At 39.2% G+C, this 27,584-nt stretch overlaps 1 protein-coding gene across 5 annotated transcripts in view; it reads left to right on the plus strand.

The window, feature by feature from the left end:
* LOC125453247 (neutral amino acid uniporter 4-like) overlaps positions 1-27,584 on the plus strand; it is a 223,857-nt gene that overhangs the window by 144,695 nt on the left and 51,578 nt on the right. For all 5 annotated transcript variants that reach the window (XM_059646545.1, XM_059646544.1, XM_059646543.1 and 2 more), the window contains one exon: positions 5,562-5,731. In XM_059646545.1, coding sequence (XP_059502528.1) covers positions 5,562-5,731 — 170 coding nt within the window. The remainder of the gene's footprint in view (positions 1-5,561; positions 5,732-27,584) is intronic.

A 27,584-nucleotide genomic window follows, 5' to 3' on the forward strand; every position in this document is an offset into this window, starting at 1 on the left:
GTTCAGGTGATAAATTGTTCCCACATTATGTATTCTACCTGCCAGTTTGTTGCTTTTGCATTTCTCGCATCCACTATTTGATTAAAATTTCCCTTAGTTATATAATTCTTTCGACTTAGTTATATTATTTGCCAAATACTAACATGGTTCAGGTTAAACCCATTTTTATGGTGCAGTTCCCTCTTTCTCCAGTACTACTGCTATTATCATATGAATTGAACTCTTTTTCTGTTACAACAATGTATAAGCCATGTATTCAACTCTAAGCTCCTTTACCAAATGCCAATTTGCTTGTTTCTCAGCTGGTTGTCTTGAGACCATTAGCTTTGTGGTTTTGCTTTTTAATTTAATCTCAAATGGCTCATACTGCCTTGGCAGAACCTTTATTTTTAGTTCTACCTTTGTCATTAGTATCTACGGAGAACTTGATATCTGGATCCTCCTTTCATGTTCCTTTGCACTAGAGGAGATAAGACCATAAGACATAGGAGTGGAAGTAAGGCCATTCGGCCCATCAAGTCCTCTCTGCCATTTAAATCATGGCTGATGGGCATTTCAACTCCACTTCCCTGCACTCTCCCCGTAGCCCTTGATTTCTTCTAAGATCAAGAATTTGTTGATCTCTGCCTTGAAGGCATCCAACGTCCTGGCCTCCACTGCACTCCGTGGCAATGAATTCCACAAGCCCACCACTCCCTGGCTGAAGAAATGTCACCGTATTTCAGTTTTAAATTTACCCCCTCTAATTTTAAGGCTGTGCCCACAGGTCCTAGTCTCCCCGCCTAACGGAAACAACTTCCTAGCGCCCACCCCTTCTAAACCATACATTATCTTGTAAGTTTCTATTAGATCTCCCCTCAACGTTCTAAACTCTAATGAGTACAACCCCAGGATCCTCAGCCATTCATCATACATTAAACCTACCTTTCCAGGGATCATCTGTGTGAATCTCTGCTGGACGCGCTCCAGGGCTGATATATCCTTCCTGAGGTGTGGGGCCCAAAATTGGACACAGTATTCTAAATGGGGCCTAACTAGAGCTTTGTAAAGCCTCAGAAGCACATCGCTGCTTTTATATTCCAACCCTCTTAAGATAAACGACAACATTACATTCGCTTTCTTAATTACGGACTCTACCTGCAAGTTAACCTTTAGAGAATCCTGGACCAGCACTGCCAGATCCATTTGTACTTCTGCTTTGCAAATTTTCTCACCGTTTAGAAAATAGTCCATGCCTGTATTCTTTTTTCCAAAGTGCAAAACCTCACATTTAGTCACACTGAATTTCATAAGCCATTTTCTGGACCACTCTCCTAAACTGTCTAAATCTTTCTGCAGCTTCCCCACCTCTTCAGTACTACCTACCTGTCCACCTATCTTTGTATCATTGGCAAATTTCGCCAGAATGCCCCCAGTCCCTTCATCCCGATCATTAATGTATAAGGTGAACAGCTGCGGCCCCAACACTGAACCCTGCGGGACATCAGTCATCATAGGTTGCTATTCCGAAAAAGAGCCTTTTATCCCAAATCTCTGCCTTCTGTCAGACAGCCAATCCTCAATCCAAGCCAGTAGCTCATCTCGAACACCATGGGCCCTCACCTTGCTCAGCAGCCTCCCGTGAGGCACCGTATCAAAGGCCTTTTGGAAGTCTAGATGGATAACATCTACTGGGTTTCCCTGGTCTAACATACTTGTTACTTCTTCAAAGAATTCTAGCAGGTTTGTCAGGCACGACCTCCCTTTACTAAATCCATGCTCATGCTGACTTGTTCGAATCTGACCCTGCACTTCCAGGAATTTAGAAATCTCATCCTTGACAATGGATTCTAGAGTTTTACCAACTACCGAGGTTAGGCTAATTGGCCTATAATTTTCCATCTTTTGCCTTGATCCTTTCTTAAACAAGGGAGTTACAACAGCAATTTTCCAATCATCTGGGACTTTCCCTGACTCCAGTGACTTTTGAATGATCACGACCAAAGCCTCTGCTATTTCCTCAGCCACCTCCCTCTGAACTCTAGGATGTAGCCCATCGGGGCCAGGAGATTTATCAATTTTTAGACCTTGTGGCTTTTCTAGCACTTTCTCTTTTGTTATGCCTACCATACTCAACTCTGCCCCTTGGCTCTCCCTAATTGTTGGCATATTGCTCATGCCTTCCACTGTGAAGACTGACACAAAGTACTTATTAAGTTCTTCAGCTATTTCCTTATCTCCCATCACTAGCCTTCCAGCATCAATTTGGAGCAGGCTAATATCTATGTTTGCCTCTCGTTTGTTTCTTATGTATTGAAAGAAGCTATTACTATCATTTTTAATATTACTAGCTAGCCTACCTTCATATTTGATCCTCTCCTTCCTTATTGCTCTCTTTGTTATCCTCTGTTTGTTTTTGTAGCCCTTTTTGTATGCCCTTAACCCTGGTGCTGGACAAGCACCAAAGACTTCGGGACTCTCTTGGTTGCATGCAACTGCTTATTTGTCTCACCCTACTCCTTCCTGGAACAATTGCATTACCTTAGCTCCCCCACCTTAAATGGTTCTCCACACCATGGTACTACAGTCATTTTGCTTAACCCCTCTGCAATCCCTGATCTTATTCACGAGTTGCAAGAATCTTTAGGCTGTTGGACAATTGCAAGGGCTGAACATATTCCATTTCTACTGTCTGGATCCCTGCAGCTATCACACTTTTAGGTACACCCTCCCGCCCATATACATGGAACAATTCTATGACTTTGACGGTCTCCTGAATCAATGTGTCTAGGTAACTTTCTGAAGATATTACAGTGTCTGAAACTTAGATTTCAATATATCAACTCTGAGCTGAGATTTCTTGATCTGAAGGCATGGTGCAATTATGGTTGCATCAGTTTTCAGCAACTGCCTACACGCTACAGCTGTAATGTATTAACTGGGAAGCTAGGGAAGTGATTGCTGGGCCCCTTGCTGAGATATTTGTATTAACGATAGCCACCGGTGAGGTGCTGGAATTCTGGAGGTTGGCTAATTTGGTGCCACTATTTGGGAAAGGCAGTAAAGAAAAGCCAGGGAACTATAGACCAATGAGTCTGATATTAGTGGTGGGCAAGTTGTGGAAGGGAGTCTTGAGGGACAGGATTTCCACATATTTGGAAAGGTAAAGACTGATTAGGGATAGTCAACATTGCTTTGTGTGTGGGAAGTCAGGTCTCACTAACTTGATTGAGTTTTTGATGAGGTAATAAAGAGGATTGATGAGGGCAGTGTGGTGGATGTAATGTATATGGACTTTAGTAAGATGTTTGACAAAGTTCCTCATGAGACAAAGACTGATTAGCAACATTACATCACCTGGAATACAGGGAGAACTAGCTGTTTGGATACAGAACTGACTCAAAGGTAGAAGTCAGACAGTGGTCATGGACGATTGTTTTTCAGACTGAAGTCTTGTGACCAGGAGTGTGCCACAAGGATTGGTGCTGTGTCCACTGCTTTTCATCATTTATATAAATGATTTGAATGTGAACATAGGAGGTATAGTTAGTAAATTTGCCGAGGACACCAAAATTGGAGGTGTGAACAATGAAGGGTGTTACCTCAAAACAATGGAATCTTGATCAGATGGGCAATAGGTCAAGGAATGGCGATGGAGTTTAATTTTGATAAATGTGAGGTGCTGCATTTTGGAAATGCAAATCAAGGCAGGACTTGTACACATACTGGTAAAGTCCTGGGGGGTATTGCTGAACAAAGAGACCTTAGAGTGCAGGTTCGCAATTCCTTGAAGATGGAGTCATAGGTAGGATAGTGAAAAAGGCATTTGGTACACTTGTCTTTATTGGTCAGTGCATTGACCATAGGAGTTGGGAGATCATGTTGTGCTCTGCAGGACATTATTTCGGCCACTTTTGGAATATTGTGTGCAGTTCTGGTCCCCCTGCTATATGAAGGATGTTGTGAAACTTGAAAGGATTCAGAAAATATTTGCAAGGGAGTTGCAAGGGTTGGAGAGTTTGAGCAATAGGGAGAGGCTGAATAGGCTGGGGCTATTTTCCGTGGAGCATTGGAGGGGTGACATTATAGAAGTTTATAAAATCATGAGGGGCGTGGATATGGTGAATAGACAAGGTCTTTTGCCTGGGGTGGGGTGTCCAAAACTGGAGGTTTAAGATGAGGGGAAAGATTTAAAAGGACCGAAGGGGCAACTTTTTCATGCAGAGGATGTTGCGCGTATGGAATGAGCTGCCAGAGGAAGTGGTGGAGGCTGGTACAATTACAATATTTAAAAGGCATCTGGCTGAGAATATGCATGGGAATGATTAAGAGGAATATGGGCCAAATGCTGGCAAATGGGTCTAGATTTATTTAGGATATCTGGTTGGCATGGATGAATTGGACTAAAGGGTCTGTTTACATGCTCTAAAGCTCTATGAATCTATAACTGCTTTTGTCTTTATTTTGTAAAATTTAATTAATTAGATTTTAAAGTTTATAGATATCATTCAGATGCTGTCAGTAATTATGTCAAGTAATTTAACTAGTCTAGATATAAATTTAATGCAATATTTAGGGTTTAAATTAGTGCCATTATTTTAAGTGGTACAAGTTTTCTAAAGTAGCAAACAATCACCTATCTGCTCACTGCTGAACAGATTGAGACCTACTTGTACCATATTTCCTAGTTAGCGTTGGTACCTTGTTGCAGTCTGGTGAGATGGTGGTGAAGGAGCCTGGGACATTTGGTGTAAGTAGTAATTTAGTGTGTATGACTATGTTAATCTATTTCTTGACTAGTTCCTGAGACAAATATTTCCCAATTTCGGCACAAATCTCCTGATATTAATGAGGAGAACTTTGCCGGATCACTGAAGGCAGGTTTTGACTTTGTTGTTTTCGGTGCCTAGATTAATGTAGGATGGCCTGTTTGGTTTATTCTTTTGAGTGTCTTGCTCATCTGTATCAGGGAGAAGTTAAGAGTCATTCATTGCTGTAGTTTAATGTGAGTCACACCAAGTAAGGATGTCAAATGTCCTTTTCTTGAGGACATCCCTATGCCAGAAGAGTTTGCATAACAATCTATGTGTTTCTTGGTCATCATTATTGACCCTAGCTTTTCATTACAGTTTTGTTAATTACTTTTAAATTTAGCTTTTCTGGTGGTAGTCACATTCATGCTTCTGAGCAGTAATCTAAGCCGCTAAATTGTGCCTTAAGCAACATTGCCATACTGTATACAGTACTGAAGGTGGAAAAAGTGGAGAAGATGATAAAATATTAGTCCTCTTGTGTGTAAATTGTGTTTAAAGTAAAATATAAAAAGTAATTTTGTTTTAAAAAGACAAACAAATGAGCTTCGAGATTAATTAATTGAACTTGGGATTGGGAGGAAAGATGTGATCAATTAAAAATCTGATTATCTTAAAACTATTTTTTGTTTTAGTTTTTATACAATTGGATTTCACATTGTAAAATTGTTACAGATTCTTATAAGTTTGCACTAACAAAACAGCATAATGTTACATTCTAATATAACAAACCATTGTGAACTTGTTCCATCTTATGACTCCTTTTCCTAGGCTGTACCAGCTAGTGAAAATCCTTTACTCCTTTGGGATCTTGGTAACTTACACCGTCCAGTACTATGTTCCAGCAGAGATCATTCTTCCAACTGTTTCTGCGCAAGTACCTCCAAGATGGAAGCTACTTTGTGATCTTGTGGTCCGAACTCTTCTTGTTTGTCTAACCTGTGAGTAGATTCAAAGAAATTCCATGATTTCCAAATATACATTGTGAGTTTGCAAGAGTCTGAAACATTGAAAGAATGTTGTCACCAAAAATTGAATTTTGTGGTTTTATTTTAAGGTTAAGGATACAAATTTATTTAGAACATTAGAAGAATTTATTTTTTTACATGTGGTCTGAAAATTATTTTGATGCAGTTGTCATGCCACTGTCTGTTGACACTTCTCAATAAGTTTGTTTCTGTGTAATTTTTGAGTCCTCGAAATTCTAAGATTATGCGTCACTGTTGAGCTGAATTTATAATTCGTAGAATCCTGATGGTTGCCTGTGCTTCTTAGGCTTGTGGCCCCGCATTAGCAGCATGGGAGCATAAATTAGTTATGAATGTTATGTCAATTGGACTGCAAAGTAATCATCTCAACTGAAATGAGAAACTGTATAGAAACAAGAGAATTGACCACTAATTCACAGAGGGGGATAAAAGGCATAAAGAATAGGATTAACTGAATATTGAAGATTATTCTTTAAAAATGAAAAGCAAAATGCTGTACTATGTGGAGTTCATACAATGACAAATAAGTTGGAATTTGCATGAATTTGGATATAGATAAGTGAGGTATAAGGAGGCATCTTGGAAAGCAAGTGTCAAAATGGGACAGTCGAGCAATGAGATCTTGAAAAACCCCAGTCCACAGAAGTGCCATATTTTTATGCCATAATTTGTGAAAAGGAAGCAGATGTCAGCGAGTGTTGCATTTACCATCCTATTTTTCTTCACCTTTGTCTGTTTTGCTCACAGTGGTTGACGTGAAGTTTTTTGATGTGCAGTGACATTTTATATTGAAATAATAATAACTGATGTACATATTAACTAATGCAGCCTGCTATCACATTATTAGAGGTGAAGGCTGTTTCCAAGTGGAGGACTTGGTCAGTTTTAGATTCCTTTCTGTTTCGCTGGTGGCCCTTGATAAGAACAGTGACAAAACTTGCTATTCCTCAGGTGTCATATTTATGAGCAGTGTGTTTTAATACAAAGAATGCAAGTTTATAAAGAGATTTCCTGCACCTTTTCAGAGTGGATTTAATATCTGCTAATACTTACATTGGAAAGTTAGATGATTTTGTCCACATTCTATTCCTTTTCAATTGCAGTACTTTACCTACGTTTTCACACATTGTACTTAGGAATTAATCTGAAAATAACAGAGCATAAAATAAATTCTTATATTGCACACAATTAGATTCAATACACTTAGATTCTGGAGATTTAAGTGTTGATGGTAGTGTGAGAAATGTACAGTATCTGCTCCTGTGGTAAGTTATTTTTATAGTTATTTCTCCTAGATCATATTATTTTCCCAACTTGTTTGTAAATTAGCCTGCTTAGTTTTCCACCAGATCACAAATGTGCAACCCTAGATATTTAGGAGGAAGTTTAATACTGATTAGAAAGATCCTAAGCTTCGCTTATGAGAAATGCTTTTGATGATGAACCTGAGCGAATGTTGAGTGTAGGTTTGAAATTACCTCAGGGGCATAACCTTGAATTGCTACCATGGACAGCGCATGTTATATATCACATTCTGATGGATTCTGAAGTTGATTTCAGATAAATCCTTTTCAGAACAGCAATGAGTTTTCCTACTGCTGTTATCTGAGGCTTCTGAGTTTAATTTTCCTAAAAGTTATGCAACCAGTTTGATTAATTTTATTTGATATCAGTACAAATATTTTCAAATTCACATTCATACTGACCTATAAAGAACAAAATAATCCATTAATTTAAATAAGGAATGATGAGCAAATGGAAGTGAGCCTTTGCAGTTCATCAACTTTTAAAAATTCTGATTTTTCAATAGGACTTTTGTTACTTACATAAATGTAACCAGTACATTTCATACAAAAGGATTATTTATGTAGTATTTAGCAGTTAATTGTCTTGAATTGTCACTATCAGTTGAGCATGAATGCTGCTTAATAACACACAGAATTATACTTAAGTTTGTTTCCCACAGGCACTGAAACTATCACCAAGTCTTTTCACACAGCATCATGTCCTGTATGTCTTTTGCATTGCTGCATAGAAATATGGCTGGCTTCAGTATTTTCATGCTTGAACAAGAAGCTTTGCAAACCTCTAATATTATTGCTGCACTACATGCATGAACCACATTACTACTTTGATATGATTGTATGTGCGTAGTTCTCAATATGCTGTACGTGTACACAAGTGTAGGAATCAAAGATGGGAGTATCGCTTTGCCCTTTTTGTGTCGAATATTGTGAGAATGAGAAAGTTAAACCTGATTCTGGTGATGAAGTTCTAAGAGTGTTTATTATTCCGTTGGATTTGATGAATATCCCAAAGTCACATTACTGTGCTGTGTCAATTTTTTAAATAAGATAATAAATTGTTGGATTTATGTATCATTCATACAGAATTATTAATTATTAACAGATGTATTTATTCTGTATTTCAAAGAAAAAAACTGACAGCAAAATAGATTAGATTTATCATGGTTCTACATCAGTCCTGGTTCACATGATAGGATTCCTGCTCCTGAGTCACAAAGCTGTGAATTCATGACTCAGTTTAGACACTTGAACACCAAAAATCTAACTTTACATTCCACTGTAATATGGGAAACTTTGCAGGTGAGATCCTGTGTAAGACCTTATACCCTCTCGAGTGTATGTAAAACATCTCATGACATTGCACTGAAATTGAGGGAAGGTAATTCTAGTATCCTGGTCTAAATTTAGAAAAAAAAGTTTGTCATATGAGCATCATTGTCAAGGACAGCATTTATTACCTATCCTTAATTGCCCTCATGGTGGTAGTGGGTCACTTTCTTGAACCGCAATGTTTGTAGATATTGCAAAGAAAGATTCAGATTTATAATCTAGTGACAGTGCAGGAATGGTGATGTAGCTCCAAGTCAGGATGATGTGCATCTTGGAGAAGAACTTGTGGGTAGAATAGGAATATCTATGAGTCTTCTGCCATTGGGGTCATGGGTTTGGGAGGTGTTTTTGAAGGAAATATGGTGAATTGCAGCTTTTTCATAATCAAGTGCAGAATATACAGATTATCTATGCATTGCTACATTGCTGCGCATAAGATTATCTTTAACTAGTTGTTTTATTCCAATTTTCATGAGAGGATGGCATGGTGGCTTAGTGGTTGGCACTGCAGTGTCATTGCACCAGAGACCTGGGTTTGATTCTACCCTCGGGCAGCTGTCTGTGCGGAGTTTGCACATTCTCCCTGCGTCTGCGTGGGATTCTTCTGGGTGCTCCAGTATCTTCCCACAGTCCAAAGATGTGCAGGTTAGGGGACCAGCCATGTTAAATTGCCCATAAGTGTCCAGGAATGTTTAGGCTAGCTGGATTAGCCATCCAGCCATGGGAAATGCTGGGTTACAGGGTTAGGGTAGGGAAGTGGAGGGAGTGGAATTGAAGGACTGAATGGCCTGCTTCACACTGTAGGGATTTTATGATTCTTTGAGAGCTTAACCTTGCACTTGAACTACGATGCTTTTCATGGAACACCTAATCTCAGAAGTTATATTTTCAACCATTTCACAACTGCAAGCAAATCTGGCACCTGTTGCTGCAATTAAAGTTGTACTGAAAAGTCGAGTGACATCATCATTTGTGTTAGAATATCTGTAATTGCAATCTCAGTCTCCTACTGGTGCTTTAAAAAATTGGCGAAAACCCTAGATACGTGGTGGAAATACTTATGTACGCAGTTTTTCTGATTTTTGTCAATTTGCTGTCAATGTTGTGATGGGAAATCTGGAAAATACTTGAGGAAGTTTAATTAATTGGTATTTTGAATGGGATTTTAACTAGTTTAAACAATTGAACATAGACTGAGCCCCAAAAACCAGCTCCACTGTGTTTAGAATATTCTAGGTGGAATTTGTTCCCTTTCTTGAGATCCTATCAGTTGATTCCTTGAGATTAAACATTATTGATCTTTTATTTTTGCTTTCTAAAATGTGTAAACTAAATCTCATTTATTTTAATTAATGAAACCATTTTGATTTTGGTATTTCTCATCCACAAATGATGTATATTAGTTCATTTAGTTTAATACTCAATCATTTGGACCTAAGACAATAAGTGATAGGATTTATACTTTGCTTTATCCATTGTCTGTGGAAATAGTTAGTTGTTCAAATTTCTTGACAGCTTCATTTTAAGATTTGGGAGAATGTGGTTCTTTCAGTGCTCTGTAATTCAATTAAAGTTGACATTATAGAAGTTAGTGCAGTAATATACTCATCTTTTGTACCTTTTGTTCCACCGATAATTGTAGTATTTGGCTCTTGAGTTTATGTACCACCAATTTAGAATCTTTTTCAATTGTTTCATTAACTTGAGTTGGAACAGATTTCAAGCATAGTTTTGGCTGAATTTATTATACCCCCTGGATATCTATACCTGTCTTGTTGGTGGTCACACTCTTCTATCCCTGACCAGTGAACAAATTCGAGATAATTGCTTGAAGCAGTTGACTACCTCCTGAAACAGTGTCCGAGTAACTTTCCCTCTCCCTGATGTGTTACAGCATTCGAAACTCCGACTTCAGTTCATCAACTCTAAGCCAGAGTTCCTTGAGCAACTGATGCTTGCTACAGGTGAGGTCAATTGGAACCACAATCGGGTCCATCAGCTTCCACATACATCACGCGGCCCAGCATCTCTATTTTAATTACTTTGTTATCAATTAGATTTTTAAAAGTTTTGTACTCGTTTTTCGTAGTGGTAGTTACTGCTTTAGCAACTGTTCAAGGAAAGATTAACTGGTTTTCTTCAGGTTTAAATTGGCTTATTGTAGATAGAGGAGAGAGACAGCGCTTGAGTTTGATCACTTCTCTGTTTTTTGTTACCAGCCCCAAGCTGCTCAATTACCTGAGAAAAACTCAAATGATTGACAGGCAGAAACCCTTCATTATTGATAACTGGTCACTAGTCCAAAAATCAATGAATTCTTTTTGTCAATCAAAGTAGTTTTTTGGAGTTTTCGAATGGTAATTTTTTTCATTTTGACCGTTTTATAAGCACCTCAAAGTTGTGTTGGGGTAACAAGTTTTGTGCGCTGGTAGAAATGTTGATTGGGCATGGGGAGATATGAGGGCTAGCATGGTTAGCATGAGGCACAGTGGGTTTAGAAGTGGTTGGGTTGAGAAGAATGTGTGCAAATGTACCTAACACTTATGTACAGAACATGGTCAATTTCCTAGTGAATGGATGGAGCCTTTCTAACCAGTCTAGGGTTTCCTCTCATGCAGCAAACCAAACATCTCAGTTTTTCCCCCACCTATGACGAAGATAGAATAGGTGGGCATAGCTAGACAAGAGGTGGGATCATACAGTCAGAAAATGGCTTAATTCATGATTATTCAAGGATAAAAATCCAAGCCAAAGAGTCAGCAAAAGAATGTAGATAGGTTAATTGTTTAACTGAATTAGCTTTATTGAATTAGGTGTGCTGTCGCATGTACTCACATTAGTACAGTGAAAAGTTTACAAATTGCCACTTATGGTGCCATCTTAGGTACAAAGGTACCTAGGCACAGATCTTTGAGTACAAATTTTTAGGGAGAAAAATAAAGAAAAATGAAGAAATAAAAAGTCCAGTATTGCAGACCTTCAAAAGTACAAAATTAATGTGTTAATTTAGAAAAATGAAGAAATAATATAAGACGATAAGATTAACATAATAAAGAAAAAAAGAAATTTATAAAGTAGGGCTCCTAGGTCATCACTGAAGCGGCCAGAAAGGACTCAGGCCAGACCAGACAAGACCAGACCAACCATGCCACCGTGAAGAAGCTACAGAAACCTCAAGGAAACCTGGCCAATTGGAATCTCGGACTTGTGCCCAGCTCACTTTCAAATGCCACCAAAGCAGCCTATTCAAGGGACCCACCAGGACGCAGTCACAAGGAACTGCCGGACTACACTGCATTCTTTGCTGCAGCAACCTCACAGAACCTCCTTCCTCACCCGAAGCCACCGAAAGAAGATGAACTTGACGTTGAATCGGCTGTACAACTGTCTTGACAATGCAGAAGCTGCGAACTTGCCTCCAACATTGCTGCCACGAATCTGCGCTGCTGGGCCCACGTGAGTCAATGCTGGTGTGCCTACTATATGCCATGACAGAGCTCTTCACCAAGAGGTAAGTAAACTAAAATAAAAGAGAAAAAAAGGAGAGAGGTAAAAAAGAAATGAAGTGTGGATAGAGCAGATGAACTCTGGGCTTAGGAGCCATAGTCCATTACCATTTTACTGGAAGGAAGGCAAAAATTTGGCAGTTGAACTATAGTGTGTGCAAATGAGAGGTTATCCATATGGGCACTTTGGCGATAGAAAAATAGAATGTTAATTAAATAGAGTGAGACTGCAGAATACTGTAATACAGAAGGAATTTGTTGGCCTTGTACATGAATCATGAAATATTAGCATACAGGTTGTTTGTGCAATGAGGAATGAAATAGGTTGTTGGCCTTTGTTATAATGGGATGGAGTATGCAAGTTGGAAAATTTTGCTGCACGTGTACGGGGAGTTAGTGTCTAAAACGAGAGGGCATGCATTTCAGGTGAGAAGGGGAAAGCCCAAAGGAGATGAGAGGTAGTTTTTTTTACACAGAGTGGTAGGAGTCTGCAACATGCAGCCAGATGTGGTGGTGGAGGCAGATATGATAGGAGCATTTAAGGAACTTCTAGATAAGCATATGACTATACAAGGAATGGATGGATATGGACCATCATTTGGACACCATTTGGTGTCATGTTCAGCACAACATTGTGCCTTATGAGGAAAGATTAAGCTTATCTTCATTAGAGTTTGAAGAATGAGAGGTGATCTAATTGGAACATGTAATATTCTGAGGGGGCTTGAAGGTAGATGCTGAGAAGACATTTCCTTTTGTGGGGTATTCTAAAGCTGGGGGCACGGATTTAAAGTAATTATTTTTCTACTTAAATATAAATAGGGAAGAATTACCTACCAGAGTCTTATATTCTTAGAATTGTTGGAATTCTCTACACCAGAGAGCAATGGAGACTCAATCATGAAATATATTCAAGTCTGAGCAAGACTGATTTTTAAATTACAAGGGAGTCAAAGGTTTTAGGGGAGGGCAGGAGAGCAAAGTTATATTAGTAATCAAATGAGCCATGATTATACACTGTGAAGATGGAGAGAGGAGAATAATTTCTGAAAGAATAGCTGTCAATTTTGATGCAAGCTGTATTAACAATGTATCTCTAATTTTCCTAAAACTATTCACCTATTTTAAACAGCAGTTTTTTTGAGGTCAGCAGATTGCATGATCTAAGAAAGAGCTTAGAAACTCTATGAGGAGCTAATGAGATTATCAGTAGTAGTTATGCTAGCTTAGGATAGACCAGTGATTTTTAACACGTTGGTATCACAGAACATAAGATGAAAATAGGACATTTGGCCCCTTACCACACACTCTACCCTCGTCGCCATATGTCTCTATTTTGTTGCTTATGTGTCTGCTCCTTGACATCTCTGGCCTTTTTGACCCTTCCATTCCCTCACTTCTCTCACTCATATCATATACCCTTCCTCCACTTCTTGCTTCTCTCAATTTTCTCCAATGCACACTTCCTTCTGCTAGAATGATAGAAATATACGGTATGAAAAGAGATCATTCAGCCCAGTAACTAACAAGTAGACATCTCGCTTGCCAGGTCTTAGCCTGTAGCCTTAGGATTCACAGCATTTAAACTGCGTATTCAAGTACTTTTAAAATGTTAATTGTGGTTTTGTCTCTACCATCCTGTCAGGTAGTGTATTCCAGATTCTCTCAACTCTCTAAATGAAAATATTCCTTTGAATACCCTCTAAACCTCTCAATCTTTAAATCTATGCACCTAGTTATGAGCTCTTTCACCAAATATTCCTATCCACTTTACCTCAAGACTTCATTAATTTTTACACTTTTTAATCAGGCTTCTCCTCTACACCCTTCCTTTATTTCAAAGAGAACACCCTTAGCCTATCCAATCCTAACATGTTCCAGTCAACCTCCTTGTAAATTTTCTCTCTCATCTCTCGTGTAATCTCTGTTATCCTATAGTGCGCTGACCAGACCTGCATGCTGCATTCCAGATCTTGACCAACCAGTGTTTTAAACATTTCAGCATTACTTCTCAGTTCTTGTATTCCTTGCCTCAACTCATTGAAATATCCCATTGATCTTTTTGATTGCATCATGTACCAGTTCATCCACCTTTACGAATATCTGGATATGCCCCTGTGTTTTTGTACACCTTCAGTATTCTCTAATTAGTTGTGTTTTACCCTTGTCTTGTTAACCTTTCCCGATTGCATTAGCTCACGCTTTTTTGGGTTGAACATCATTTACCATTGTTTTGACAACTTGACCCCCTATTATCTTCCTGGAGTCGAAAACATTCTTCCTTATCAATCACGTGGCCAATTGTATATCATATAAAAGGATTTTAATCACCGTATTAATGTCCAAACTATTAAAATTTATACTACAAAAAGCAGGGCATAGCCTGGAGCTTTACAGAACCTCATTGGAAATGGGGTTACAGTCATAAGCATACTCCTTGACACCTTACTCCCTGTCTTTGAGCCAATTTTGAATCTAACTTGCTACTTGACTGTAGCTACTCTAAATCTAATTGACTGATAGTAATACCACCAGAGTTCCCCAACTGGTACCCCTCCATCTGCCCAGCTTCATTCTATGACAATAAGCCCAGAATCACCCTCTCTCTTGTTGGATTTGCTACATATGTATCGGCTAGAAAAAGGATTCTCCTGAATGTGTACTAAGAATTTTGCGCTCTCTCTCTCTCTCTCTCTCTCTCTCTCTCTCTATCTTTCACATTACTTATATCAAAATTATTATTAACTTGTTGAAATTTCCACTATAACTACCCTATTGCTTTTTCACTTATGTGGGATTTGCATACAGATTTGCCCTTTGTCATCCTCCGAATGTTTGGGGATCTATCGTCACTCCCAGTAGTGCTATTTTGTGACTTGTTTGTTTTTCAGTTAGACACATGTGGCCTCATTTGATGATCTTTCTACTGTTTTAACCTTCGTCACAGCTATAATTGTTTCTTTAGTCATTGCGCACCCCGTCTATTTTTAATCGTTGATTCACACAGTACAGAAGAGGCCCTTCAATTCATCCAGTCTGCACTGACAAAACTACTCAAAATCAACACTTTCTAGCACTTAGCCCATAGCCTTGAGTGTTATGATATTTTCAGTGCTCATCTATTTTTTAAAGATTGTGAAATTTCCTGCCTCAGCTACAGTCCCAGCCAGTTCATTCTAGATTCCCACCATGCCCTAGGTGAAAAAGAATTTCCTCATTTCCCTGTCAATCTCCTGCCTTTTACCCTAAAATTATACCTCTTTTTGTTAGTAATGTCACCATCTCTTTTATTTCCCTGAGAGTACTGAAATTAAGGAGGTTTCCCCTTTCCTGGTCAACGTTGAGACGTCACAGTCCTAGCTATAGTTATGCTCCCGTTTGGCAGTCTGTGCTCTTTGCATATCTGTCTTATCCCCTGGACTACTTACATTGAAGTTGCTCCATCTAGAACCTCAAAACTCCCTTGTTTATTTTCAAGCCTTGGTTTCTCAGTTTTTCAAGCACCCTTAGTGATTTACTGCCTATTCCAATTTCCTTCTCTCATTTCCGAGTCTACCGTGAGTTTCTCATCTCCCTGAACTCTGTACTAGCCAGTTAATACTCTCTACGTTACATTTGACCTCAAGATTAGCTTTCAACCACACTTACTTGTTGTCACAAAGACCACTTTTCTCCACCTGACCATGCCCATGTGTCAGTGTATTTGATGCTGAAACGCTCATCCATGCCTTTGATACTTCTTGGATTGATTATTCCAATGCACTTCTGGCTGACCTTTTGCATTCTGCCATTCGCAAACGTGAGATCATCCAAAATGCTGTTGTTTGATTCTTTTCAATGCAAGACCGTGTTACATTTACATGATTCTTTTCTACTGTACCATACGTTTCTAAACAAAATTAACCCGAGGATTACTTGTATCGACGCATCTTAATGCAATTCACAGTTGTCCACAGCTACCCAATGGAATGAGCTGTTTCCTCCCAACAATGGTAGTCTGGAAAATATATCTATTTGTTTCTTTAAACATTTTAAATAAGTGCTGAGAGGGTGATTCCATCTTGAGCTGTGCTTCCCTTCTTTACATTAGCACAGTTTAATTTTTTCAGCACTGTAGGGCTTTCTTTTGATCCTCTAATGCCAGAGTTCATCCTTTATTGAGCACTATCTTCTGGCCATTCATTGTCTAATCCTAAAAAAAAATCTTGTTGGTTGACTATTTTTGTCGTAGCAATGGGTTGGAACCCAGAATTGATCCCAATTGGAGTCTCGACCTTAAAACTGAAATTCAGCCCAAAGTCTGCATAACAACCTAAACACTGGCCATTTGCAATTTTTTTTAAAATCAGAATGACTGAATCATATATATTTCCCTTTTCCTGCACTGAATACTTCAGCTAAATGCTGTTACTTTTTGTCCATCTTTGCTAACAATAGATAATGTCTTTTGAATGCTGTAATGCACCTTCACATTAAGACTTACAGTCTCGAACATAAAAATGTATTTAAAAAAGAGGTTTTGAAAGTTGACAGCTACATGTCTGGAAGGCTATTAGCCAAAATTAAGTGTGATGGTTTGAAATGTCATTTGTTGGATTAAATCATTGTAACTTCCTCCTGTTAAATAGTTATTTCTATATCCAATCAAATTGTTGCTTATGAAATCAGATTTACACAAGAGCTTTTGATCTTTATTTGATTACATTTAAGCTTGACTGGTTATAAAACATTGTAAAATAATGTATTCAAGTTACGTCTAGGAATGCCACCATGAGATGCAGTTTTATTACAGGTATCTTAGTCCATTTTATTCTACAAATATCCATTTATTATTGTCAGTTCCTCCTGCTTATTTTTTAATACATAGTACATGTGAGCAAGCACATTACGTAATGCAAATTTCACTGGTTTCTAACAGCCTGGATTCTTTTACTTACTTTGAACAGGTGCTTTAATCAAATACTGATTATTAATGTACTGAGTTGAAACTTGGCCTTAAATTTTTTAAGCAGAATTTAAAAATAGAAAGCTAAAAAGCATGAGTGGATATCATAATAAAAATGGCAGCTCCAAAATCATTGCCATACAGTTCATATTCCATTTAATTGCAACAGAGACCCTACCAGAGACAAAGGAATGCTGAGGAAAATGAAAGACCACCATCTCCCATGACAGTAAAAAGGTAGCACAAAAGCCAGTATCCATCACCAAGTAATCCTTTATTTACGTGTGTATATTACGTGATACTGACTGAGCTTGCTGAGACCTAACTTCTAGAATGAGCAGAACACGTGACATTCCAGTTTATATCTGTCAGCCAGGGCTCCTTGATTGGATCAGGTTAATAGCCCCAATCAGGGAACTCATTTGCTATGAGATCTACATAGCTACTTCGTTCTAACCACTAGTTATTGCCAAATCTAATCACTTGGGTCATTGGACAATGACCCAAGTTAACTTTGCAGAGGTGAGTTAATAAAGCTAACTTCTAAAATGTGCAAACAATAGCCTTATCTTGACGCTCCCTCACCTCCATCCCTGACAGTACAGTGACAAACCATGTGACCAGTTAAACTACTTCTTGTTTTTTGAAGCATGTTTGAAAAATATCAGGAGCAAGGGACCATGTTGGTTCTTGCTGTCACTCTCCATCATTAGAAAGACAGTGCCCCATCTGCTAAATTTCACGTGTCTGCATTATCACAGTAGCCATTGAACTTTTATGAAAGACTTTAATTTCACAGCAGTTTCTCCAGACAAGATAAGGTCGGCACAACATCGAGGGCCGAAGGGCCTGTACTGTGCTGTAATGTTCTATGTAACATCTACAACTTTAAACTATCCTACCCTCAGCACTGAGATCTAGACCTTGGATTCAACAATAGCCAGACACTGGTTTCTATTTTCCTTGTTAGCTTTAGGAATGCTTTGGGACATATGTACACATCGAGTTTTATTCTATTTCAGTCTTAATATTGTTTCTATAAGTATTTTCTATCATTGTACATGAAAATTTTCTTTTTCAGATGTCAGTATAAGGCACTAGCAGAGTGATTTCTCTTTTAGCATGACCATCGGATCAATATTTGCATGCAAACAATTTCTGTCTTATTGTCCTTATTTGGATTGGGATTTAGGTATTTCAGTGAAAATACTTCAGTTCTATCAATAAGTCTTTCATGGGATATGGATGTCACTGGCAAAGCGAACATTTGTTGCCAACCATAATTTCCACGAGTGGCATGTGAGATCATTTTAGCTGATAGTTAAAAGTCAACCAAATTGTTGTGGTGTGGGTTGGGATGTAGATAGTCTACTCTAAAGGACATTGGAGAACCAGATGGATCTTTATAACATTTGATAATAGCTTCATGAGCTTCCATTTCAATCCATTTCTGTGATTCAGAGGTAACTTACTACATCCAGCTTGCCCTGACAGACAAGGCTGAAGCCTTCAGAAGTTAGCACTGAATTTGAATTGAAGAAAATGGAGGGCTTTTCTATAATCTTCAGCCATTAATACAGGTTCTGATAGTCTCCTTACCATGCAATGTCCCAAAAAGCAGTAGTAAGTGGTGTAGCTTCCTGGGTTGGGTTTATTTGCTCAATTCCCTGTCTTTAATATTGTAAGAAAAGGGTAATACAAGTTGGAACTGGGAGACTGGAGCTGGAAGTGAAAGAAAAATAAAGGTCTGGTTAATGCTGCATTCAAAAATCTTGCAGTAAGATTATTTGTTCACTCTCTCACTATTCTCCCCAAATATGCACAAGATTGTGAAGTGAACTACAACCTATAATCTATATCTGTTAAGCAACTACTAGTTCATGTTTATTTTTAAAAATATCAGATCAGTTTGGCATAGAATTGCATATTTTCTGTAATCAAGACCATAAGACATAGGAGTGGAAGTAAGGCCATTCAGCCAATCAAGTCCACTCCGCCATTTAAGTCATGGCTGATGTGCATTTCAACACGGCTTCCCTGCACTCTCCCCGTAGCCCTTGATTCCTTCTGAGATCAAGAATTTGTCGATCTCTGCCTTGAAGGCATCCAATGTCCCAGCCTCCACTGCACTCCGTGGCAATGAATTCCACAAGCCCACCACTCCCTGGCTGAAGAAATGTCACCGTATTTCAGTTTTAAATTTACCCCCTCTAATTTTAAGGCTGTGCCCACAGGTCCTAGTCTCCCCGCCTAACGGAAACAGCTTCCTAGCGTCCACCCCTTCTAAACCATATAGTATCTTGTAAGTTTCTATTAGATCTCCCCTCAACCTTTTAAATTCTAATGAGTACAATCCCAGGAACCTTAGCCGTTCATCATACGTTAAACCTACCATTCCAGGGATCATCCGTGTGAATCTCCGCTGGACGCGCTCCAGGGCTAGTATGTCCTTCCTGAGGTGTGGGGCCCAAAATTGGACACAGTATTCTAAATGGGGCCTAACCAGAGCCCTATAAAGCCTCAGAAGCACATCGCTTCTTTTATATTCCAACCCTGTTGAGATAAACGACAACATTACATTCGCTTTCTTAATTACGGACTCTACCTGCAAGTTAACCTGTAGAGAATCCTGGACCAGCACTGCCAGATCCCTTTGCACTTCTGATTTGCGAGTTTTCTCACCGTTTAGAAAATAGTCCATGCCTGTATTCTTTTTTCCAAAGTGCAAAACCTCACATTTACTCACATTGAATTTCATCAGCCATTTCCTGAACCACTCTCCTAAACTGTCTAAATCTTTCTGCAGCTTCCCCACCTCCTCAGTACTACCTGCCTGTCCACCTATCTTCGTATCATCGGCAAACTTCATCAAAATGCCCCCAGTCCCTTCATCCAGATCATTAATATATAAGGTGAACAGCTGTGGCACCTACACTGAACCCTGCTGGACACAACTCGTTACCGGTTGCCATTCCGAAAAAGAGCCCTTTATCCCAACTTTCTGCCTTCTGTCAGACAGCCATTCCTCAATCCAAGCCAGTAGCTCACCTCGAACACCATGGGTCCTCACCTTGCTCAGCAGCCTCCAGTGAGGCACTATAGCAAAGGCCTTGTAGAAGTCTAGTTAGATACATCTACTGGGTTTTCCTGGTCTAACATACTTGTTACCTCTTCAAAGAATTCTAATAGGTTTGTCAGGCACGACCTCCCCTTACTAAAACCATGCTGACTTGTTTTAATCTGACCCTGCACTTCCAGGAATTTAGAAATCTCATCCTTGACAATGGATTCTAGAGTTTTACCAACTACCGAGGTTAGGCTAATTGGCCTATAATTTTCCATCTTTTGCCTTGATTCTTTCTTAAACAAGGGAGTTACAACAGCAGTTTTCCAATCATCTGGGACTTTCCCTGACTCCAGTGACTTTTGAATGATCATGAACAAAGCCTTCGCTATTTCCTCAGCTATCTCCCTCAGAACTCTAGGATGTAATCCATCGGGGCCCGGAGATTTATCAATTTTTAGACCCTTTAGCACTTTCTCTTTTGTTATTCCTACCATACTCAACTCTGTCCCCTGGTTCTCCCTAATTGTTGGCATACTACTCATGTTTTCCACTGTGAAGACTGACGCAAAGTACTTAAGTTCTTCAGCTATTTCCTTATCTTCCATCACTAGCCTTCCAGCATCAATTTGGAGCAGGCCAATATCTACTTTTGCCTCTCGTTTGTTTCTTATGTATTGAAAGAAGCTTTTACTGTCATTTCTAATATTACTAGCTAGCCTACCTTCATATTTGATCTTCTCCTTCCCAATTGCTCTCTTTGTTATCCTCTGTCTGTTTTTGTAGCCTTCCCAATCTTCTGATTTCTCAGTGCTCTTGGACACTTTATAGGCTGTCTCTTTTTCTTTGATACATTTCCTGACTTCCTTTGTCAGCCATGGCTGTGTAATCCCACCCTGGATAATCTTTCTTTTCTTTGGGATGAACCTCTGTACTGTGTCCTCAATTACTCCCAGAAACTCCTGCCATTGTTGGTCTGCTGTGCTTCCAGTCGAAAAGGCTGGGTGATTAAATGACATGCTTTCTCCTTTTCTGCATGTGACTGCCAAGGTCTGCCAAAATTCTGACTGCTCTGTCTATAGATAATTTCTTTATGTTGTGTATTCTAAACATGCTAATGTCGTATCCATCAAAGGAATTTTCAGTGTCTTCAGCACACAGGGAGTTTATTATTGTTCATTTTGCCCCTTTTTAGTTTTCAGTATTCCAATTTCTTTTATAAAAGCAGCAAAACTTTAGTTTTAAAACTAGATCAAAGACTGGTTGAGAGCATTACTCTTAAATGAATGATGAATTATTTATTTGTTGTCACTTTTACAGAGAATAATACATTAAAATACTGCAAGAAGCCTCAACAGTCTCCACAATCAGGTGCCACTTTGAATAGCTTAGGCATAAAAAAGATTAAAAAAAACGAAAGTGAATAATTTAGGCATAAAGAGGATAAAAGATATAACTTCAAGAGAGTCCTGAGCTGGCTCACCAACAACACCTATGCCACCAGCTCTCCTCCTCCATCTCACCGACAAAGCTGGGTCCCATGCTGAACCCACACTTGCTCCGTGACCAAGAGAACCTGGCTCTGCTACCATCTTGGTGGCACCAGGAGACCCAGCTCTGAGCGCTCAACACTCCCGCCATTGCAGCCACTGCCTTTCTAATGCCAGGAGTCCCTGCTGTGGGCCTACTGCACCCAGGAGTTCCTGCCAGACCAAGCTGCCACCACTATCTCGCTGAGAGTCCTGCTCCAACTGCCCTCGTCTGAGATGCTGCTTTGCTGGTGCTGCCATCTTGAAAAGCCCGCTGCCACCACTGTATCTGATCACTGAGGACTTTGCTGCTGCTGACACTGCAGCTGCAGACACCAGGAGGATGACCCTACCCCCACTGCCACCAATTCCAGTCACTGTGATGAACCTTATCTGCCGGTAACTGTTGCTGTAAGTTATTTATTTATTAGACAAAATACAAAACCAAGGATTAAAAGTAGATATGGATAAAAGACACTTGTAAAGATGAAAATCAGTTCATTATCGTTGCAGGCCTGGCTTGCTTGAAGATTTGAGAGAAGAAATGAGAGGGATTTAAAGATTTCGTAGGTTGTGGCACCCGCACATTGCCTGAATTATTTCAGCAAAGCTGTGATTTGTTCCTGAAGGAAACCTTTCTTTTAGGCTGAGATCTGTCTTCACTGAGGATATTGACCTCCAAGTGATTTAAATTTAGATGGAGGTTTACATCTTTATACCATATCATAATTTCAAAATTCAGTTGGCTGCTACAGTGAATGATTGTCCTAAAAAGCAAACTCAGTTCTTCTGCAATTCTTTTCGATGGGGTTTATTTCAGTCTCCAGCTTGTTGTTTCAAAAGCCTTGAATTCTCACATATTTAAAATCTAGAGTGCTACCCATAGAGGTAATTGAATTTAAATGGTTCAGTTTGTGATTGCTGTTGAGGTAACATTTCAATCTGTCTATGTTTGGGTGGCAGTGAATGAACAGAGGTAATAATATTACTACTGGCAGTTGTGTTTATATAATGTATTCATTAATTTATTCTTCTTATGAAGTGATATCAGACTCAAAATGTTGACTTTGTTTTTGCTCTTCACAGGTGCTGATGGACTTGTTGAGTTTCTCCAGCATTTTCTGTTTCTAATTCTACATATGTTGATTGCATTTATTAGATACCTGTGTGAGTTTCATCAAGAGTTTTATGCCAGTAAGTTGGTTATAATAAATTAGATTAGATTCCCTACAGTGTGGAAACAGGCCTTTCGGCCCAACAAGCCCACACCGCCCCTTTGCAGCATCCCACCCACACCCATCCCCCTATAACCCACACACCCCTGAACACCACGGTCAATTTAACGTGGCCGATCCACCTAGCCTGCATGTCTTTGGACTGTAGGTGGAAACTGGAGCACCCAGAAGAAACCCACACAGACACAGGGAGAATGTGCAAACTCCACACAGACAGTTGCCCGAGGCTGGAATCGAACCTGGGTCCCTGGCGCTGTGAGGCTACAGCACTAACTACTGAGCCACTGTGCCGCCCTCAGTGCATTACTGTGCCTGGGATCTGTTCCTGTCACAATGCAACATGAAGTAATTCTGGATATGTTTCAAATTTTATTGAAATGAAAAACTTTGTTGTAGTTTATGCACAATGTCAAGGTGGTAGCCTGGCCTCTGTAGTAACATTTTTACCTGAGTTAGAAAGTTCAGGTACCAGCCCAGAGTCTGTAATGTAGGTTTTACAAAGGCCCAAAGGCCTGTCTTTTGCATTTGAGTCTAAAATGAAGTTCACTGTTACTTTACAGGTGGAAGTTATTTGAAGATAAGTAAATGTGCTGTCCATTCTGGGCAAATTTATCCCTCAACCAACATCACTAAAGCATTATGACATTTTGGGTCAAGACCCTTCTTCAACTTACCTGCTCCCCTGATGCTGCTTGGCGGGCTGTGTTCATCCAGCTTCACACCATGTTATCTCAAGTTCTCCAGCATCGGCAGTTCCTACTATCTCACTAAAACATTATTTGGCCAAGTATATCTCATTGCTGCTGCAGAATCTTTTGCATGCAAATTAACTTTTTAATTAATTTAGGTGACTGTGAGTTGGGTTTTTCCAATAATTGATGATGGATTCATGAAGACTCTTAATTCTAGCTTTTTACTGAATTCTAATTCCATCATCTGCCATAGCAGGATTCAAATAGAGGTCATCTGTTCTTTACTTGGGTCTCTGGATTAATAGTCCAGCAATGATATCACCAGGCCGTCACCTCAGCTATACTATTAGTGTATAAAATATCTGTACACTCTTTCTGCCCTTTAAGGCTTTCAGTTGAGTCTAGTATTTAATGATGTTATCTTCCTTTGTATAATGTCAGTTTAGCTTTTGATTGTAGTGATTGAGAGGACACATTTTTTGAAAATGTAATTAAATTCAGAATCTAAATTTGCAATATGTGGATTGTATTATTTGTTTCTTATTTATATTTTGTTTTCCAAAGCTCAGTGGATATAGGACTGTAGCACCTCCAAAATGAAATGGTTTGGTTAGGTTAACAAATGCTACTTCACAGTATGCTGTCAAGGGCCTTAAGTGTTAGAGATAATGGGAACTGCAGATGCTGGACAATCCAAGATAATAAAGTGTGAAGCTGGGTGAACACAGCAGGCCAAGCAGCATCTCAGGAGCACAAAAGCTCCTGAGATGCTGCTTGGCCTGCTGTGTTCATCCAGCTTCACACTTTATTATCTTAGCCTTAAGTGTTAGTTACTTTTCACAGTCAGTTCATGAGTTCACAAGCTATAGTTATGCTTCAAATTTCAATTATATCAGTTTTAACATGTCATATCCAGGCTTTAACTATTAAATAATTTAAAAGGCTCACAGGCTCTAAATTGCAAGCATCTGCATCAGTTAGCTTACCTTGAAATTATTCATGCTTGAAACTTTGAAGAATTTGTTGCATCAACAAATTTGCAATGGTGAATGATACTTTTTTGTCTCTCTTGCATAGTCAGCTCAAACTTGAAAGCTGTTCATTTACTGAGCCTGTGGTCATTAATATGTTAAGCAGCTAAAAGACATTTTCCTTTAATAAAGAATTTGAGTTCAATTTCTGTATAATTTGAAATCACTTCTAAAATGTTTTGAAGAAGTCAAATTCAATGCTGCAACTGCTATTTCTTCTTAATCATGGATAAGCGCGTACTTTGAGAAGACCTTTCTTCAAGAGAAGAAACATGTGCTAGCCCTTACAGATACCTGCCCAAAGGCTTGCTATAGTTGGGAGGTAACATTCCAGGCTACAAAATCTTAGAAAAAATAGCAAGGTTGGCAAAGGAAGAAGAACAATCTTGTCAGAAAGACAATGACAATAGTAGAAAGAATGCATTTCTGTAAAGATGGTCAGACATTTTTAATGTATGGATTTGTCACTGCTTTATCAGTTTTGTGCCTCCTTTGTTACAACAAGGCTGTGACAGACTGGACATGGTGTGACATCTATCCCTTCATATATTACCTTTAATATCCAGGTGTAACTGCAGAGTTTGCCTTCAAGTTCCATGCTGCCATTATTGGCCAGACAGTTGGATGCTCAAACAATGTTATCCATGTGTGGAGCACTCAGGAGAAACTGAGTGGACATCTAGCTCAGTTGGCTGGAAGGCTGATTTGTAGTGCAGAGTGACTGTAAGCACATGGGCTGTGATTACCATGAAGGACCCTCTTTCTCAACCTCTCCCTTTGCTTGAGGCATAATACCCCTTAGGATAAGCCTCCACCAGTCATCTCTCATTAATAATCAAAGCCTATTTGTATAGGAGGGTGATAATGACCTTAATTTTCCCTTTTACTTAAGGAGGGTTGCAGTTGCATTGAAGGCATCTCATAAGAGGTTGATTCCAGAGATGATGAATGTGCCTGATGAAGAGATCTCTGACTATGTCCTCTTCCAGTAGCAGGGCAGATCCAACAGAGGAGGTAACATAGTGATGTACAATCTGTAGGAAATTACATTGGGGTCCCCAAAATTGACTTTGGACCGTATGAAGTCTTGTGGCAACAGATCAGACATTGACTTACTCGAACCCTATTGATTAGTTTCCAAAGAGAGTCGGAATCTTGGGGTGATTTCAGGATACCTTTGTTTTTGCAGCTTTGTTTTCAGTAGAGCTTCATTTCTCCAGAGCAATTAGGCACACAAAAAGTTTTTTAGAATGCCTTAACTTAAACAGTTAAAAGTTAGAGTGCACATGCCCCTTCCCCCCATGCTCCCTCACCCCTCCCTGTTTACAGTTGGTCAGCAGTGCTGAGTTATCCCATCATAATATGATCTCTGATACAGCATCTTGTACAGCTCAAGCTTGCCTCGGTAAGTTACTTGCTGTCATGTACGCAGTTTAACTTTGGTCGTCCTTAACCCAAAGGAAGTACTGTTGCACTCAGCAATTTCAATGTATTTCTAATTAAGCTAATCATACAGGCTTTTGGCCTACCTTGGTTCTCCAATGGTTACATCTCCCTGTAATGATATGGGAGCTGCTTTTACAGTCTGAGATTGGTTTGAATCTTTTCCTCTAATGCATTTCGTGAATTGGTGAATTTCTGTACATAGTGGATCTATAACTAGTTCGGAATTAATATTTATGATTATCTGAAGAATTTTAATTAAAACAGATTGATTAAGTAATTGAAGAGAGATTTACTAATTGGTGTGAAATCTTTTTATCTATGTCTTCTGCGTAAATAACTGCAGCTGCATATTCTATCTCAGTTCAGTGACCTTGAGTCTACAGAGCTACTATTGTTCTATTTGTGAAGACTACAGTAAGCAAATATTTTTTCAAAGCCTCGAACTACTGGTCAGCCATGTTCTGCTGCATTAGCCATGGGCAGTCATTGGCCATTTTATGCTGCTTAGTCATGGACATCCCAAACAACACCTACAATTCTTCAGCTGATGAAACAGTGCTCCATCATGTTGAATGCCACTTGGAGGAAGCACAGAAAGTGAAGAGGCATAAAATGTTTCCTGGATAGAGGACTTCAATGTTTATCTTGGCTTGGCAGCACCACCGTTGGTCAAGGTAGTTGAGCCGTATAGGACAGTGCTGGGTGACCTGACTCTGCGTTATCTAAGTTTTTAACAATATTCTTTAACTATGTTTTTGACAAATCTTTAATTGGTAAATTGACCCTTTAAACAAACTTAAACTTATGATGTGCAGAAGGAAGACAGCCTTTCTTCAACTATTGATTCTCGTGATAGTAAACTAAAAGTTTCCAAAAGCACATTCAGAATAGTTTATTGTCTTAGCTATGTCAGAAACAGTAATGGTTGCTATGACAAAAATCTATTGCTTGGACGCCTGAAACAGCTGCATTAAAAGCAGTGATTTTGCTTTTGTTAAAACAATCATTTGAAACTGAAATGGGAGGGTAAATGTGAAACAGAATATTGTAAGCAGTAAAGCTGGAGGTGCAAACAAACAGAGCAGTATTTGTCTTCTGACGATTTTGCTGAGGTCATTGAACTTTCTCAGCTGTGTAGCCATGTGCTGAGATCTAAGCACCTGGTATTGACTTTTCCCACTGGTGTTGGAGCTGTCTACTTAATAGTGCTGGATAGGAAACCAGTATTGATTAACTGTGTAGGATGATAAGTTCGCTGATTACATTTCAAATTGGCTAGGTGGTTAATGGGTTACAAAGAGATATAGTTGGGCAGATCTGTGGCAGATGGAATTTAACCCTGGAAAGCGTGAGATGATGCACTTTGGAAGAAGAAATAAGAAAAGGGAGTGCTCGATAAATAGCAGGATACTAGGAAGCTCAGAGGAAAAGGGCACTGTTCGGATGCTTGACCATAGGCCGCAGGACAGGTTAATAGGGTACTTAAGAATGCATATATGACATTTGCCTTTATAATCTAAGCTTTAACTTATAAGAGCCAGGGAGGTTCTCTTGGAGTTGTATAAAACTTTGGTTAGGCCACAGCTGGGGTATTGTGTGCAGTTCTGGTCACCACACTATAGGAAGAATGTGATTGCACTGGAGGCAGTGCAGTTGAAATTCACCAGGATGTTGCCTGTTTGGAGCAATTTAACTATGAAGAGCAGCTAGATAAGTTGTTT

This window comes from Stegostoma tigrinum, chromosome 6 (assembly GCF_030684315.1).
Source record: "Stegostoma tigrinum isolate sSteTig4 chromosome 6, sSteTig4.hap1, whole genome shotgun sequence".
Classification (NCBI taxonomy): Eukaryota; Metazoa; Chordata; class Chondrichthyes; order Orectolobiformes; family Stegostomatidae; genus Stegostoma; species Stegostoma tigrinum.